Below are 18841 nucleotides of genomic sequence, written 5' to 3'. Positions count from 1 at the left end.
GACGGGAGGGGAGGAGAGTGACCAGACCGAAAAGGCCGCGGATGCTTCGGTTGGGTAAGGTTCGCCTAGGGCTGACAGGAGCTGGGGCTGCGGACCGTTGGCAACAAGAAGTGCGAGGCACAGACGAGCACGAAAAGGGTCTAAGTAAAGGTGCAAGGGGTGATGTCTCGAGGAGGTTTAGACTAGGTAAGACAGTGAGTATAATAAAGTCGTTCATACTCAAGTACAGAAAAGCTCTGCAGTTTTTAGATTTATTAAGCACGTCAGGTACCTTGGATTTCACACGCATTTACGTATTCTTCCGATTCTAACGTTTGGTCACACACTCATATCCCAGACCTACGCTATGGTGTTTTCACCAACCCCGCTCATGGCTTCATTGCACCTGGGTCTGCCCGGATTGCCCAAGTATGTGGACGGAGAAAAGATACGGACTTCTTTTTTTTAATTTTATTATGTTATGTTAGTCACCATACAGTACATCATTAGTTTTTGATGTAGTGTCCCATGATTCATTGAAGATACAGGCTTCTTGTAAGAAGCTAATACTGCTCAGCCAGACCTCCCATTTTCAAATTCAGTATAACAATTTTCAAACATACAGAAAAACAAAAATAATGAATTAGATTCCAAAAATTAAGATCGATTCGGTCGCTTCATCTACTCTTTTTCCTTTTTCTTTGCTGAATTATACAACCTGTTTCACCCCTATTTTATGATGCATCCCATTTTTATTTATTTTTTAAAGGATTTTTATTTATGTATTTATTTATTATTTATATTTATTTATTTTTTAATTGTTTATTTTTATTTATTTTTTATATATTATTTATTTATTTATTTATTTATTTATTTATTTATTTATTTATTTGACAGAGAGCACAAGCAGGGGGAGTGGCAGGGAGAGGGAGAAACAGGCTCCCCTGCTGAGCTGGCCTACGCGGGACTTGATCCCAGGACTCTGGGATCATGACCAGAGCAGAAAGGAGCCACTTAATTGAGCCACCCAGGCGCACCTGATGCATCCCATTTTTAGTAGACTCTTAACATATCAAGTTGGCTAAATTAAAGGAGATTGATCACACAGCGCTGGCAGGGATTTGGGTAAGAGGCACTCAAACAGTGGATTAAGGAGGGAAAATTACTACTCAGTTAAAAAATTCATAGATGGTAGGATTTCTGCAAAGATGGTCCCAACAATTCCTTCTCGGCCTCTAACTTACATGTTATTCCTCCCATCAAGAAGTGAAGTTTAGGGGCGCCTGGGTGGCTTAGTCGTTAAGCGTCTGCTTTCAGCTCAGGTCATGATCCCAGGACCCTGGGATCGAGCCCCACATCGGGATCCCTGCTCAGCGGGAAGCCTGCTTCTCCCTTTCCCACACCCCTCCTGGTGTTTCCTCTCTCACTCTCTCTGTCAAATAAATAAATAAAATCTTAAAAAAAAAAAAAATACAGCAGTGAAACTCCAGAGTCAATTTTTCAGTATATATTTCACAACTAAAGAAGAAATCTTCAGAAAGTAGATGTGATACAACTGGAAGCCTAGTCCAGTAGAGGACTTCAGACAGGATTCTCCAAGATACTCTAGAAGCAGCTGATCTTCAGAAGTATATAGCTAACCAAAGACCTCTGGAATAAGTCGATGACCCATAATGAATAGCTTCTGCCGAAGATGTCAGACCAAGACTTTTGTCAAAGTCCTGTTCCGTTTTTCTTCTGCTTGCTTATATTATTTTTCTCATTCCTATAGGTCTCTGGTTGTTATCCACCCATAATGGTCCTTTTTTCTCTTTTTTTTCTTCTTTAATATAATTGTTAGGTCAGACATATTCATTCTAATGCCATTCTTAAATTATCCTGAACCATAAGTACTACTCTCAGTCTTACCAGCTGCTAAATATGCCATCCATTGCCAGGCCACCATTACCAATTCTGGTCTCATCAAATGAGACTATAGGGAATTATAGTCAATGGTTTTTCCACTTGTACCTACAGGGACAAAAGACCTTAAACAAATCAACCTGTGACTGCTAGTGTCCCTGTGTCCCATAAAAGGCTAGCTATTACAATGTAATGATCAGACCACAGGTAACTGTAAATTTGAATTTGACAACCTTTGTAGTGTAATGGGTGTTACTTATCACTTAGATAATAGGAATCCAAATAGGTAACAAAGTTAATGTAAGGCTTTGGTCCCAATCTCATGTCATGAACAGCTTTTTTCCCCCTTGATTTCTATGTGCCCCTACTGTATTCTGCTTCCTTTGCAGCCAGGACAACTGTCTTGTTTTTCCCAGACTAAAACCTAATGCAGTTTAGGAATAGTATGCTAAGATCTGAGTGTGTACAGAAATCCTTTGTACAGAAATCCTAACTGTAAGTCACCGATACTGGAAATTCCAACTCAGATAGGAGCTCCAGAATGAGAAGTTTGAATATTCAGGCACTCAGGCAAATTGCTACCTCATTGTTTATGTGAACAATCAGAGTAGTATTTCCAATGGAGGGAATTAAAAAGACTTTAAAAGACCTATCACTGACTCTGGCAGAAGTTATTAATGATATCACCTCTTCCCTACATGGAAGATCTGTAAATCTGCCTCATTTCATTTGCACAAGTAGTTACGGGCACTTGTGCTACTCTAAACTTCTAATTGACTAACCATGGTGGTATCTGTGCCATGGCTATAATTTCTTGCTGTTCTTAGATATATGAAACAGACATGGTAGCACTGGCTATATATTGCCTTAAAGAAAACACTACTTGGCTCAATGTTTCTGCACAACTGCTCTCTTATTAAATGATTGCTGTGATGATACAACATCAAAAATAGGATACAGTTTGTATGGGGACAACTGAACAATCCCCAAGTTGTGAAGATCTGGAGGTCTAGTATCTCTGAATTGGCCAACGTCTCTCAAGCAAGGGAATGACCGAAGAGGGGGAAACTGAGGAACTAAATATACCAAGTGACAAGGGACACACCATATATGACAATAGAACTCTGACACACACCTCTGCAGCAACCAGCCTGAAAGGCAAACCACAGCCTCTACAGCAATCAGCTCAGAACAACCAGAACTTGGTCAATGACCGCTAGTTCCCCTATTTTGTTTGCCCCCACTTTCAACTTAGGATCAACCATAGAGGGCCAAATAAGCTCCCCAAACCAATCACATAAGATATCCTGCTCCTAGCTAACCTACCTCCAGCCCTCCCATACCAACAACCTCCAATCAGGGCATACCTGAAGCTTCGTTCTTCTCATTTTAAAGCATTCTTACTTTCGGCATGCCTCTGGATCTCTGCCTAAGGCAGGTGATAGTAGCTGATCCTTCGCTATAGCAAGCTCTGAATAGCCTTTGTGTTCTCATTTAAGTGGGCTTCACTTATTTTCACAAGTACAGAGCCCTTCATCTTACAGAGAAAGCTGAGGCCCAGAGAATTAAGGATGTGCCTTCACACCCAAATGGCTTTGCAGTACTGGGTCTTGAGAAACAGATTCCTGGTCATCTGTCAGTATCCATCATCCTCTTTTTCCTTAATAACAGAATTCCCCAAATTTTACTAGGCTCTTTGCTGCCCAGGACAAAGACCAATTTCTGGCTTCCCTTGCCATCAGCTCTGGTCCTGTATCTAAGTTCTTGCCAGTGATCTGTAAGCAGAAGTGGTATATAGCAGTTATTTGTTGAGGAATATCTTAAGTACAGTCTAAATGTTTATGCTTTGTTTATTTGGATAATAACTGAAGAATTGAGGATGTGGAGAAAAGGAACCCTCTTGCACTATTGGTGGGAATGCAAACTGGTGCAGCTGATGTGGAGAACAAAGGCAAGAGAATGTAGATAAAATTAAGTCTCCTTACAACTTACAGCCCATTGACAAATACTTGGATTAAAAAAAAAAAAGAAAAAAAATAATTGAAGAAGCATTTTCACGTTGATTTGAGTGTGTGCTTCTGTCATAAAGAACTTGGCTCGTCTTTGTCCTTGATTCCTGGGAGGTAACCCCTAAATCCTTGGAATTTCCTGAGTGATGAGAGTGTCTTTGTTATTCATAGTGGGTCTCTGGGAACACACCTGATAGTTCATGCTAATGAGATGACTCTTGGGATGCCTGGGTAGCTCAGTTAGGCATGTATCTGCCTTTGGCTCAGGTCATGATCCCAGGGTCCTGGGATCAAGTCCTGCACTGGGCTCCTTGCTCAGCAGGGAGCCTGCTTCTCCCTTTGCCTGTTGCTTCCCCTGCTTGTGCTCTGTCTCTCTGACAAATAAATAAATCTTTAAGAAAAAAAAAAAAGATGACTCTTGGTTGCCCCTGATTTATGCTAATTAGATTCAAGATGGGCGCTGACCAAGTCAGAAGGCTGACCAAGTCAGAAAGACCAATCTTGTGATTAGAGGGTTGGGACTTTGAGCCATGTGGTATCAGCCTGACTTCCAGGAAGGGAAGGGGCACTGGAGATTGAGTTAACTGTGTGGTCAACCAACCATGACAACATAATGAAACCCCAGTGAAAACTGGACTATGAAACTCAGGTGAGCTTCCCTAGTTGGTAGTACTCTGCATAGTTACACATTGCTATACCAGCAGGTGATGTGTTCCTGGGGAAGATGAAAGCCTCACATTTGAGATGCTCTCAGACCTCAATCTATGTGCCTCTTCCTTAGGTTGATTTTGATTTGTATCTTTTTGCTATAATAAAGTTATCATAATAAATATAGCCCTTTCCTGAGTTCTGAGATTTGCTCTGGAGAATTATCAAACCTGAAGGAGTAGTGGAAACTCCCAAATTTGTAGCCAGCTGGTCAGAAAAGTAGCATAGGGACCCCCAAATTTGTGGCTGGCGTCTGAAATGAGAGCAGTCTTGTGGGGTATTGTATCTTTAACCTGTGGAGTTTGGCCTAATTCTGGGCAGTTGATATGAGAAGTCATTGTAGTGCTACAAAATAAAATAGCAATGAGTTTTTATGTACACACATACCAACCCACCCCCAAAAGATGGAACAATGTCAATCTATATTTGAATTTGAAAAATAATTACATGAAGCAACATTGTATTTTTCTAAGAAAATATTTAATAGGTAGTTTTCTAGAAGGAATGTTTTTCATCTAGTACAAAAGTGTGAAGTCAGGGGCACCTGGCTGGCTCAGTCAGAAGAGCATGCGACTCTTGATCTTGGGGTTGTGAGTTCAAGCCCCATGTCGGGCATAGAGATTACTTAAATAAATAGTATTTTTTAAAATGTGGTATATCTATACAGTAAAATATTTTTTTAAAAAAAGTGTGAAGTCAGAAGCAGTGAGAAAACATGGGCAATACAAGTTTTTCCCAAATTAACACATGGTTAGTAAGCACCTACTGTCTGCTCATTTCTGAGAGGAAGTATGAGAAATTATCTGAAGCAGCTGATAATCTGGTTCAGGAGACAAGAAGTGGCAAGCTGATAAACAAATGATTTAAATAGATCAAGACAGTAATAAGAACTATCCCAAGACATCTTTCATTTTTAAAAACCTTAAGCAAACACAAATGCTTTTACAATTGCAGATCAGTAAGATAATGACTTCACATCAGTGTTCGAGAATTCTTCCCTGATGAGAGGGTATTTGAACAGGGTTCTAATTATTAGGCTTCAGAGAAGTGGAGAGGGCACTCCAGACTGGTGGAACGGGCAGGGGAGTGTGAAGGTATGTCTGAGGTATGGCAAGCAAATTAGTTTGTCTGTAATAGAGGTTCTTGTCGGGAGCAGCAGCAGGTTAAGGCAGAGTGAAGCAGGCATTAAATGCCAAATGGAGGAGTGAGGATTTATCTTGTAGGCAGTACAAAGGCTTTCAGACAGGGCAGTGAGTACAGACTAAGAATGGTTACCATGGCAAAGATACACAAGAGAGACAGATGTTAAGCAAAGACCAGCTACAAAGTTGCAGGTGTCCAGGTATATAAAGTGACTTAGGTTGGGGTTAGAAAAGGTAAGACAGAACAAACTAAGCTATTACTAATATAAGAAATTTGCTATTTCTCTCCTGTGCACTTTGGCTCTCTAGAAAGAAATCCCCATGATTTCTAGGTTGCTGGACTGGAATTCTGATCTCAGCTGTCAGATGCCTCTTGTTCATCCTCTCTGCCTTAGCCAACCGGTTGGACCCCTAGATTCTGACTGTCTGCATGGACATCCACTTTGAACTGATTCCCTGACGTCTAGGCTCAGCTTCCTCATCTGGACCTAAAATGCGTGAAGGACTGTCTTTAGTACAAGCTAATCTCTTTAGTCAAGGCTCTCCTGCTCTCTGCCTGCTCCTACTCCTGGCTTCTCCACATAAATTTCAGATGCATCGTGATAGGAAATTGAGATCCAGTAAGCTTAGGGTTAACTCTTACAGCAAATAAAGACACACAGATGGCTTGAAGTTACCAGACAAGATAGGAAAAGTAGTTTAACAATAGTTGGTATATCTGTATATTTGGTTTTTTTTTTTTAATTTTACTGAGGTGTAATTTACATACCATAAATTTCACCCATTTTGTGTGCACAATGCAGTAATTTTTAGTAAATTTACCAAGTTGTTCAGCCATCACCATAATCCAGTTTTAGGACATTTGCATCACCCCAGTAAGATTCCTTGTAACATTTGCATTTACTCCCAGTTGCCTCTCCCGGCAGCAGGCAACCACTAATCTACTTTGCCTCTGAGGATTTGCCATTTCTGGACATCTACTATAAATGGAATGGTGCCTGGCACCTGGCTTTCACTTAGAATAATGTTTTTGGAGTTTTTATTTTTTTTATACAATACCCACATTTTAATTTTAATGTTTGAAAAGATTTTATTTCAAAAATCCCAAATCTCGTAGCATAAAGATCCAATAAAAAATTGCTTTTTGCTCAAACTTTAAAAATACTACTCCAGTGCATGGGGGGTTTTGTACAGGAAGAACTTCAGTCTCTCAATCTCAAAACCACAGCTGTGAACCAGAAGAAAAAGAGGCCCAGCCCAGTGCATGGCATTTTCAGATCAGTTTCCTTAGCCCTAAGATAGGGTTTGGCTAAATCAGTGGTGGCTCTCCACCTAGCTCAGCTTCCATTCTCTTCACCTACACAGTAACACCTCTGCCCCCATCAGTAACGGGATAGGGAGGTGAAGCACAGTGCAGTTATAGAGCCCCCACCAAATAGAAAACCACCAGATTTGATTTCTCAGATTCCTTTCAGCTCTTGTTTTATGAATCTCAAGTCTGAAAGGAACTTGCCCCACATTCAGTAAGTCTCCAGGGTTTCTCTTTGGAGTGAAGCCTTAATGTATGCTGAGGCCTGAACTGTACTAGTGGGTTTTCCCAGTTTCACCAAATTCAAAAAGTCACTCTAGGACACATTCTCTGATGTACAAAATGAGTGGAACATCAGCCAAAGGCTTTTCCACATGCATTACATTCCCAAGGCTTCTAACTAGCAGGGTAAGTTCACTGATATTTATAAAGGAAAGAGGTTTGGCTGAAGGCTCTCCCACATTCACTATTTCCATAGTGTTTTTCTCAAGAATAAATTCTCTGATTTTTATTAAGAGATGAGCTCTAATAGGCCTTCCCACATTTACTGCTTTCAAAGGACTTCTCTTGTATATGTGTTCTTGGTGCTTAGTAAGGGAAGAAGTATTACAGACGGCTTTTACCACACTTGAGTTATCTATTTATTTACTTACTTACTGAACAGTATGTGACTGAAGGCTGTGTCATGCTCATTGCATTGATAAGGCTTCTTGCCAGTAGAAACTGTCTTATGTTGAATAACTTGTGTCCTCTGACAAAAGCCTTTCCAAATCAAATCACATTTACTTGGTTTCTCACTAATATGGATTCTCTAGTGTTTGATAAGAGGCAAGGTGTGACTGAAAGCCCGCCTTCTTTCTTGACATTGATAGAGCTTCTCTTTAGCAGGTACTGTCTGATGTTGAACAAGATAGGTCTTCCAACCAAAAGTCTTCCTACATACATTACACATACTGGATCTCTCTCCAGTGTGTGTCATGGGAATATTGTGTGTATTCCAGCTGAAAGCCTTCCTACGTTCACTGAATTCATACGGCTTTTTTTCCAGCATGACTTTTCTGATGTTTAATAAGGGATGCAGTATGAGCAAAGGCTCTCCCACATTCATTACATTTGTAGGGTTTCTCTCCAGTATGAAATCTATAATGTTGAGTGAGAGATGAACTTTGGCTGAAGGCTCTCCCACATTTATTACATTTGTAAGGTTTCTCTCCAGTATGAAATCTATAATGTACGATGAGAGATGAACTCTGACTGAAGGTTCTCCCACATTCCCTGCATTCATAGGGCTTTTCTCCAGTATGAGTTCTCTGATGTTTAATAAGAGACGAAGTATGACCAAAGGCTCTTCCACATTCATTACATTTGTAGGGTTTCTCTCCAGTATGAAATCTATAATGTAAAACAAGAGATGAACTCTGGCTGAAGGCTCTCCCACATTCACTGCATTCATAGGGCTTTTCTCCAGTATGAGTTCTCTGATGTTTAATAAGGGATGAAATATGACCAAAGGCTCTTCTACATTCACTGCATTCATAGGGCTTTTCTCCAGTGTGACATCTCTGGTGGCGCCTAAGTTCTGACTGGAAATGGAAAGACTTCCCACATTCATTACATTTACAAGGTTTCTTTTCTGAATGGGTTCTCTGGGAGTTATTTCTCCCTGAAGTCTGTCTGAATTCTGTATCACATTTATAGGATCCTTCTCCTATAGGAACACTGTGTTGGTTAACAAGGACTGATCTTAAGCCTAAACTTCTCCCAAATTCACTCCGTTCATGATCTGTCTTAAGGGTGGTAGATTTTTGAGTGATTGACATTTCTTTCAGATGTCTCTCCTGGTTTTCTGGATGTATCTCTAATTGGTCATCACAACCATAGGTTACTTTCAGTTTGCAGAAGCAGAGTTCATCTCTGACATGTTTTTCCACTGATGCTATCTGGAGTAATTCTTCTTTGGAAATTCCCTGACTTAGTATCGATTCCTTGGCTTTAGGCCTTTTTTCCCAGTCTGAGGAGGGGAAAAAAAAAGACATTCTAGTATCTAGTATTAACTGTTCCATGTACCCAGAGGAAGTAAAGTCCTATAATGGATGTAAGATAATCAAGTTTTAAAATAATATCTGAGCTGTGTACAGTTTCTTTCAAGTATAGTGTATATCTGAAGAAGGTTTTGGAGTTATCAAGAAGTGATAAACAAGTGAATGGAGATTAGGAAAACCTGAAAAAATAGTGATTGGATTCCAGTACACAAGGTAAGTCCAAAGATCATAAAGATGAGAAGAGGGTAGGAAGATGTCCTCCACAAAGCCCCCTCAGCCCCTCAGTAATATATTACTGTATATAATTGTGATAGGCAAAATAATCCCCCCAAAGACATCCATGCCCTAATCCCAAGAACTTGTAAATATGTTACCTTATATGGCAAAAGGGACTTTGCAGATGGGATTAAGGGCCCAGACCTTTAGATGGGTATATTATCCTGGATTATTCAGATGGGCCCAATCTAATCACATTAAGTCCTTAAAATCAGAGAACATTTCCTGGCTGGGTCAGAGGGATGTGTGAGAAGGACTCAGGCCACCATTTCTGGCTTTGAAGGTGAAGGAAGGGCACCATGAGCCAAGGAATGTAGCAGTCTCTAGAAGCTGGAAACATTCCTCAGTTGACAGCCAGCAAGAAAACAAGGATCTTAGTTTCACAACTGCAAGAATTGGTTCTGCCAACAATTCAAATGCCAGAAAACAGAATCTGCCCTAGCAACTCCAGAAAGGAACACACCTCTCCTGACATCTTTTGTGAGACCCATGCCAGACTTCTGACCTATGAACTATTAATAAACTTGTGTTATTTAAAGTCATTAAGTTTGTATTAGTTTGTTTCAGCAATAATAGAAAACTAATATAATAATAATAACACTTCTGAAGAGGTAAATGATTAGTGATGCCAGTGCTCCCAGAAGCCAGATTCTGAGTCAGTTAGGTCTTATGTGACCCCTGGAGATCTGTATGTTTAACAAGCTCCCTGAGAGATTCTGAAACACAGCCATGTTTGTAGAGCACTGTCAACAGACAGGTATTTATCTTAAGACTAGATCCAGAGGTCACACCCTTGTTCCCATTCTAGAAGGAAAAAAGATCAAGAAAATATTAATATAGCAGAGATCAGCAACTTCCCTCTCTGTTCTCTATTCTAGGCTCCTTTAATGAGGCCCAGCCTGTGCTCTCAGGATTTGAGCACTGATTTCCGGAGATTTACCTCTGACCCAGGCTGATTCTACCTCCCAGAAGGACATTGGCACAGACTGTCACCTTCCTCCATTGTGCCTGGGCTACACATGGCAGGCAGGAGAGCTTGAGTCCAGAATTCTGCTCCAAGAAGTGAAGCCTGTCAGGTACTCTCAAGTTACCTAGGAATATATGGTCTCAAAGAGATGACATCAACAGACAGCAAGGAGAAATTTTTGCTCCTGGAACCACCTCTGTTGAAGCTCAGCTTAATCAAGCTTGAAGTGTCTTCAACTTGATCTTGACTTCTGTCTGTCCTGGCCTGTAACTCTTTAATTTCTAGGCTACTCTACTGTTTGGTCTCTCACTAACTCTCTTAGCCCTGCTGATATAGGATAGCCTCACCATTTACAACTGTCAATCTTTAGATTCCATCCAACAATGACCATATGACATCTAGTGATGCTGAGTGGCACCAAGAACCCAGAAGGGGTGAGCAGAGATGGGTACCAAAGGAAGTGTAAATGCTAGAGAAGAAAATGAGCGTCTCTTCTTCTGACACCAGATATAATTACAAAAGCCTAAAAGTATTCAAAATGTTGCAGTGGAGGGCTCCTGACAAGTGGTCTTACCTTCTCAAAGGAAAGCCCCATGACCAAGGGTTCAGGGCAATTTCTCACCCATGGCTGGTCCTTATTATGTGTGATGCTGCTTAGGTCTCACTCACTCACCTGTTGAGATTTCTCCCTCTAACACATAGGGCTCCTTCCCTTCCTCCAACTGGGAGATCACGTATGGTTTAGACACTGGAAGCCCTGATGGTAAAGAAAAAAGGATCATGACTGTGTATGTTAGAGGCCAAGGCTTTGGCCCTAGGTCTTTCTTGGGGAGACCAGAGTGTAGATGTGGAGAGCCTCCAAAGAATAGGCACTGTAAAATATTAGGAGCAGAATCATGAAACTTACTACAATTTCACATGAAGCAGGACTTTTCCTAGTAATGAGAACCCCAAAGACAATGTAAATGTCAGATTCCATAACCCTAGTCCAAAACTCAGCAAACAGGTCTAGAAACCCCAAGCTTTTAAACACAAAGAAATAAAAATGGCAGGCCTTTTGGGCTTTGGAGGAACTGAGCTCACCCAGAGAGGCCAGGTTCTTGAAGTTCTCCAGCATCACTGCCCTGTATAGGTCCTTTTGAGCGGGGTCCAACTTCCCCCATTCCCACTGGGTGAATTCCACAGCTACATCCTCAAATGTCATCAGATCCTGAAACACAGAAGACACTCTTGTACCCTCAGAGAGCACACTCTTATACCCTTAGGGAGCACACTAAGAGCCCCGGGGGGGAAGAGTGGGTGGATCTCTGAGTAGAACTTTCAGATGTAGAAGGGATTCCAAGAGTTTCTAGCTATCCCAATGCCCAGTTTTGGGTTTTGTCATCCCAAAAATATTTTAAGCTACTCCAGGGATTGTATTATCCTTACTACTTGGTATCCTACCCAATGCCCACTTTTGTCAGTATCACGCTGCTTAGAAATACAATCAGGATCTCAAGAGAATCAGGCCTACAGAAACATTCTGCTAAGGTAAGGGAGATAAATGCAATCCATTTCCTCAATCTTCAACATTTAATTAGAATCAACTAGAAATAACAGACTAATATGTTTTGCATTTTTTTAAAGTCTTATTTACTTATGTGAGAGAGAGCGTGAGTGAGTGTGGGAGGCGCAGAGTGAGAGGGAGAGAGAAACTCCAGCAGACTCCTCACTAAGCCTGGAGCCTGACGTGGGGCTCAATCCCAAGACTCTGAGATCATGACCTGAGCCCAAACCAAGAGTTGGACGCTTAACCAACTGTACCATCCAGAGGCCCTTGTTTTGCATTCTCAAATGCACTAGTATCAATAGTCTCCAACTGTTTTTGAAACTTGTGGCCTATGATTTTAAAGACAATTATTACTAAGTCCAAATCAAATAATTTGGGATTTATAATAATTTATCACCACCACCACCACACAGTTCAGTGCAAGTATATCAAGGGGCCTTATAATGAATCAGTAAGTCTTTTGTGAGTTTGATTACCATGAATCCTCTTGCCCAAAGCCTAATTACTTTTCAATTCCTACTCATTCAATTCCTGAATGTGCAAAACTGACAAAACTGACCCTGAATCCCAGGTCCCCACAGGGTACAACCATTCTGTGGGTCGCACCAGGACTATCCTGTCATCCTCTATAACAGCAATAGAACACCTCCCATTTGACTTACACTGTACAATAATCCACATACCATGAACTAAAATGCAGATAAATGAAGACAGTATAAACTCCTGCTACATTTCCCAAAATGTGTTTAGAAATCAAATCCTATTTAGGCATTGATTCCATAGAATAAGTCAAAGTAGAATTTTACATTAACACGAAGTCAGTCCAAAATAATCAAATATGGAAAACTCACTACTATAGTAACCTCCTGTGATAGATTATATTATTTGTTCAGAATATTCACTGGCTCTCCCTACAGGATTGAGTTCCCTGCCCCACTGACCCAGGTGTAGTCAAATAATCTGCTTTTGCAAATGGAATATAAAACAGGTAATGCAGCCAAGATATAGATCTTTGTTGGTATAAGTCTTAGGGTTTGCTGTTGTTATTACAGCATAACTAGCCTAAAATGACTCATTAAAAAGCTGTACTTAATGTAGAGTTCTGCCATAACAAAAAGCCTAAAATTTGTGACTTTGGTTTCAGGGCCGGGTAGTAAAGAAACTTATTGGTGAAATGGCAACCTATATAATTTGGTGGTGAACTGTGTACTAAAACTGTTGTCCGCAATAACTGGAAAGATGAACAATGTAAGCATGAACTTGTGATGTTACAAGAAGAGGCTGGAACATCAGTAGTGTGAGTTGGTTGTTATTGGCAGAATTTGACAAAATATTACAAGAAAAAAAACGAGCTCAAGAGTTTGCCAGTTTGCAAAATAAAAATGGAAGGCAAAAGAAAGTGTCCAGAAATTCCAGGACTTGCAGAGTTAAGAGATTTAACCACTTCTCATTTCCAGCTGGTCAAGACAATATAGATAAGGCTTTTGCATGACAGAGGATGATTAAAACTCAGCCTTAGGGAAGGACCAAATCATGAGTGTGGTAGTCAAACCTTCTGTTTAAACCTCTGAATAATTCCAGATGGCTCCCAGTAAATCTTTTCCACTGAATTGCTTAGTGACTAAAACAATGGCTGTCCCAAGAAAACCCCCAGAGCTCCACAATTAAGCCTAAAGAGAGGGGCATATTTAAAAAAGAACTGTGGGTAAAATTGCTGACACATGGAAGTGACAGAAAACAGATACATTAAAAGCTGATGACATTTTGAGAATTACACTGAACGTCCATGACTTGAAAAAATCCTTGGGCATATCAACCTACTAAGGCAGGATGAAAAAGGTGGTCAGCCCTCAAGTGAGTTTATTCTCCAATATCATTTCCTATGTGACCAAGGAGGATATTGCAAAAGGAACTTGGGGGGCAGAGCCAAGAGCTAAGGAAAACGGGACTGAGGAGCTCCACCCACAGAGAAGAACAAGGACATAACGAAAAGACTTCCCAGTCCCAAGATGAGTGGTTCTCACTAAGTCTGCCACGTGGAATTGCATAGCTGTTACAGACCTGAGACTGCTGGGCTCCTCCCATGCTTCCCTGTTCTGAATAGGGGTGCTTGTTGTGGTTATCCTGTCTCCATTGTTCCACTGTATGTTGGATATATGGATTCAGGCAATTTGCCCTTTTGGTTCACAGATCTCCAGATCCAGAAGAGAAACATCCAGACCTGATGTTGAAGCCATCACCCCATCCAGGACTCTGATCTTGATGTTCCTACTAGATAACTAAATGGGAGTTTTAGGGCTATCTTTTGGGGAGAGAATTTGTGTGGAGGGAGGGAAGTGAATATTTGTAAGAAAACAGTCAGTGGTAGACTCATTTGTTCAAAATATTCACTGCCCCTCCCCTGGCTCCCCTCACTATGGGAGGCTTGTATTTCCCACCTCACTGACTTTAGGCTTGGCCACATGACTTGCTTTGGCCAGTGGACTGTGGGCAGAAGCCAGAAGAACCATCTCCTGGTTCTGACACTGCACTTTTCCCTGCCACATAACATCCCAGACAGGATTAAGCCTGAATCCCAGAGCAAAGAGGGTCTGGAGCAGTCACAGCCAGTCCACTACTGATATGTAACAGAAAAGAAATACACCTTTGTTACTATAAGCCATTGAGATCTACAGGCCACTGTTACCACAGCATAACTAGATTAAGCTCTCTGATGTACCTCTGAATGTGTACATCAAGGCCAAAGAGGTTTAAACTCTATTACTCTACTAGCTATTTGTGAGACTTCCCTATTGGTGGGGGTTTCCCCCATTGGCTAGAAAATTAAACACAATGTCTATCATTAAGCTAGAATACATGAAACTATCATCTAGGTAGTACCAAGATAGTACCATCTTGGCATCCATGCTAGGAAACAATGCAGGCTGGCATCCACAGCCTTCCACTTGGTTCTCCGGCCTACTACAGCCAAACCTGAACCCACTTCTGGAGTCAGTCATTATTACTCCCTCTACCCCCAACACAACTGAAGCTGACAAGGACTAAGCAGTTACCATTTGCCAGAAGACTCCAGCAACAATATGAGGTAGTTGCATTACTGAGTGGTTAAGATCTTGGAGCCAGACAACCTGGATCTGAAACTAGAATGCCTTCCTTATGAGCTAGATAACCATGAACAAGTTACTTTCTCTCTCTGTGCCTTGGCTTTCTCAGTTGCCTCGCTGTGCCTCAGTTGCCATTCCTCAAAATGAGAATGTTTGAAAGATGAAAAGAGTTAGTTTAAGTAAATTGTGTAGAATAGTTCCTGATACATATTTAGTTCTCAGTACATAATGGCTATTACTACTTTCATCATTATCATTAACATGATTACCATCCTCATTTTACAGTTGGCAAAACCAATGCATTAGAGAAGTTAGGTGAGTCTTCAGCCAGGAAGTAGTGAGTTAAGTCTATCTCCTCACTAATCCAGGAAGGTAACATCCGAACAGGGACATAGCTTCAAATGGCCTCCCCACCTGTCCATACCCTCAGAATCTCTTTGCCCCTCTTCTCCATGAGCCTTCCCCAACCTCTCCAGCACAGGCTGATTTTCCTTTTACTAAACCTTGAAGGAAAGGCCAATCTGTGCCACTCCCATCTGTCATTAAATCATGCACATCCTCACTGTGACTGGGGCTGCATCCTCAGTACCAGAGTCCTCCCCTTTCTGTGGTAGTGACACTCTTTTAAGGCCAGGGCTCTCTCACATTACTTGGTACTCACTGCAGTGCTCATGACAGAAATAAACCAAAGGATCTGAGTGAGTGCATACTGAGCAGAGAGGGGCCCTGGAAAGGGGCAGGGAGGCCAGCATCCACCCTGATGGGCTCAACCTCCTGCAGAGAAGGAATTGGGGTCAGTTCCCTTTGACGTTGAACAGAGGCTCCAGAGAAAAGGAGGCAAAGACATCCATAGTTCAGTCATTTGAGGAAAAATGAAGAGAACCCCAACTCACCTGGGGCCTGGCTTTCAGGAATAAACTGGTTGTTCCCTTTTCTCCTGGGTATCTCTCTGGAGGAAGAGCAGAGTCCTGAGAGGGGAGAACTAAGAAGGTAAAAGGAGCCATAAGGAAGGCTAACCCCATGGCCTGTGCAGCTCCCAGACTCCCCACGCTGGAGATTCTGAAGAGTCAGTGTGTCACTTCCACGGTTCTGGGGACAGAGCTGGGTCAAAGGGAGCTGAGGGGCAGCCTCTAGCTATCCCACACGAGAGAGAAGTACACAACCCCCCCGGCCCACTTCCTGTCCAAAGGCCACAGCAGGTTGCAGGTAACTGAAGTATCACCATAGCCTGGCCACTCCACTGGACAGTTATTTACTGGGTATCCAATATATAGGTCCTTCTAGGCTTTTTAAAAATATAAACATGGAGAAGGCTTTCAAGGAACTTTAAATCTAGCCTGCGGTATGACAGGTTAAGCATACAAAACAAGGCCCAGGGCAAGGCCGCAGAGGGATATTGACTTTAAGGGAAAGAAGTCACACATTTCCCCTCATCCTTGGGAAGCCAGCTCAAAGGTCAGTTCTTCCTGAGAAGTTCCCAAGCATCATTAGGTCTCTGCAAGCATACTTTGCAAGTCCCTCTATGATAGGGTTTTGTATTTGTTTTTAAAGCCTGAAAACAAAAAACCCCAACCATACCAGAGAAGTGGTCATAGCTAACAACAAAAGCACGGAAGTGGCAAGCAGCATGGTATAGTATAGGTCAGCACTTCTCAAACTTTAATGTGTGTATAGATTCCTGAGAATCTTGTTAAACAGACTCTGATTCAGTGGATGTAGGATAGGGCCTGAGAGTCTGCATTTCTAAAGAGTTTCGAGATGATTCCTGTCCTGATGGTCTACAGAACACAGGCATAAAGGAATACAGAAGGGGTGATAGTCCCAGAGATTTGGCCCAGTTCTGCCATTGGCCAGTCTTATGACCTTGAGCATTTGCACTGAAGAATGGAAAGTCAAATTAAAATGCCCATTGGTGAAGGACAGGAGACTCTAAATTTACAAAGGAATGGCTTAAAACCTCCTGGGTCACCTGGATTGCCTCCTCCCAAACACTAGTGAAAGGGTAGCTACAGGAGGTGCCCCCATGTACACTGCTAATCTTGTATACAGTTGAGCTAGACGAGCTAGAGGAATCTTATTAGTTAATGAAGCAATAAAGGAAATGGTGGCAAGGCTCGAAATGGCCCCACCGCCCCCTGATCTCTGGCCAAGGACCGCTCCCCCACAGGTTTGTTTATTGTTTACCCTCTCCCTCCCACACAGGAAGAGATCCTTTCCCTCCGCCCCCGCTCTCCTCTGGCCTTTCGGAAGTCTTCCATGGCCATCCCCTCACTTCTACCATGGTGTTTGGATACTAGGACTTCATGCTCCTGGGCCTGGCAAATTAGGAAATGCCACAGGGAAGACGGTTGCAGGCTCTGCCCCATCAGTGGATTCCCCGGCTTCTTCCTAGGGTCCTCCTCCTCCTCGGCCCACTACTAACTCCCCAGAAGGGCTTCTGGCCCTCTGTACCCTCGAGAGCCAAACCTGATGCTGTGGAGTCCATAGCTGGGGCTAAGGGACGACGTCCTTTCACTAGGTCCAAATCACTGTCCTGCGGCCGCAGCCCTGTGGTCCTCCCTACAGTTCAGGGAGCAGGGAGTAAGCTGGTAAGATGGGTAACATCGAGCATTCCCACTCCGCGCGGTGACGCCCAGCCGACCCGCAGGGCCCAGAGCAGGGCTATCAAACCCGGACTCCCGCCCGGGCGCGGAGCGCTGCCGCCCGGAGCGGGACGGTTCCCCCGCTTTCAGGCGCGCTCTCAGACCGCGTTCCAGAGCCGGGCCTGGGCGCACTAGCTCCGCTCCGCCGCCCTTCTGGGACCAGGCTCTGGAACGGAGTTCCCACGCAGACCCACACCCACAGTGACGACTACACCACCAGGAGGTAGGGCCGTAGTCACGCCTGCGACCTTGGTGGCCAGTGCTCCTCCAAGGCCCTAAGACAGCAGGGATTCGGGGGGAGAGCCTCACAAGGACACGGACCGACCCTGCAACTCTTTCCCCTAGCTCCAGGCCCCCGTAGCCCCTCGCAGGCGGGCAGGCGGAGGAGCACTCCCAACTCTGTCACGGGCCGGGACGCGGTGCCCGGAACAGGCCTGCGCGCCCGAAGTCGCCGAACCCACAAAGAGTAAAGGCCACTCCTGCCCCAACCCCTGAGCCAAGACCCGTCCCGAGCCTGCGCAGACGGGCCGCCGCGCGGGGGTCAAACCAGCGAGCGTCCGGGGCGGGTCCGCGGGGCGGGGCGGGGCGAGCGGCGCCTGCGCCCTGGGGGCCGGAGCGAGAGGTCCTGGGCGTGCGGGCGGGGAGTGCCCCGGGAGCCGCACAGTGAGCTACCGACCTTCGTATAGGGTTTCCCGTGCTCTCACCACCGGCTGGGAACTGGGAGCAACTTACATCTTAGGTTCGATAGCCGGGTTTGGGGCTGTCCAACCAGAAACCACTGGAAATTTGTTAAAAAGAGAAGCCTGGGCCCTACCCTGAATCTGCCGAATAAGGATTTCCAGGAGACTCTGGGCGTATCTCCTACAGAATGCCCAGGAGATACAGATGGCTCATTGCTATTCTACAGGCCGTCCCGTGCCTCTCCGCCTTCCTCGCACTGCTGCAAGTTCTGAGTGCAGCGAAAGGTCAACGAAGAAACGACTGTGGACTCCTTCCTGCTCCAGAAACGTGTATCATTTAGGACCTAAAAGAAATGTAGAAAAGGTTTGAATATTAAAACGATGGCTCTCAGGAGGCAGTCCTCAGCCAGAGAGGGGAGGACTGAGAATGGTTTATAGACCCTATCTAGGGATTCAGGGACAACCCATTGAGTCAGGGCAAAAAACACCATTTTCCCCTCTTGTTTTTTTTTTTTTTAAGATTTTTTATTTA

General features: G+C 43.4%; 1 protein-coding gene across 1 annotated transcript; it reads right to left on the bottom strand.

The window, feature by feature from the left end:
- Positions 1–65: 65 nt before the first annotated feature.
- On the bottom strand, positions 66–18157 carry LOC118355941 (zinc finger protein 28 homolog). The gene is made up of 7 exons (XM_035729015.1): positions 17955–18157; positions 17454–17546; positions 15881–15969; positions 11418–11544; positions 11008–11091; positions 8305–8441; positions 66–140 (listed from the first exon to the last, which is right to left on the bottom strand). The coding sequence occupies exons 2-7, from the start codon at positions 17470–17472 to the stop codon at positions 66–68; spliced, it is 531 nt and encodes a 176-aa protein (XP_035584908.1). The 5' UTR covers positions 17473–17546; positions 17955–18157.
- Positions 18158–18841: the final 684 nt, after the last annotated feature.

Source organism: Zalophus californianus, chromosome 8 (assembly GCF_009762305.2).
Source record: "Zalophus californianus isolate mZalCal1 chromosome 8, mZalCal1.pri.v2, whole genome shotgun sequence".
Lineage (NCBI taxonomy): Eukaryota > Metazoa > Chordata > Mammalia > Carnivora > Otariidae > Zalophus > Zalophus californianus.
The sequence above is the reverse complement of the archived record's forward strand: the minus strand, read 5'-3'. Positions and strand labels throughout refer to the sequence as shown.

Bases quoted from the DNA above. Each gene is read 5' to 3' on its own strand.
- LOC118355941 (XM_035729015.1), bottom strand. The intron at 11,092-11,417 runs GTGAGCTCAGTT...CTTTACCATCAG, and splicing joins CAAGAACCTGGCCTCTCTGG to GGCTTCCAGTGTCTAAACCA. The intron at 141-8,304 runs GTCAGAGTTCAT...ACCTTTACTTAG, and splicing joins GGAATGTGGGAGAACCTTCA to ACCCTTTTCGTGCTCGTCTG.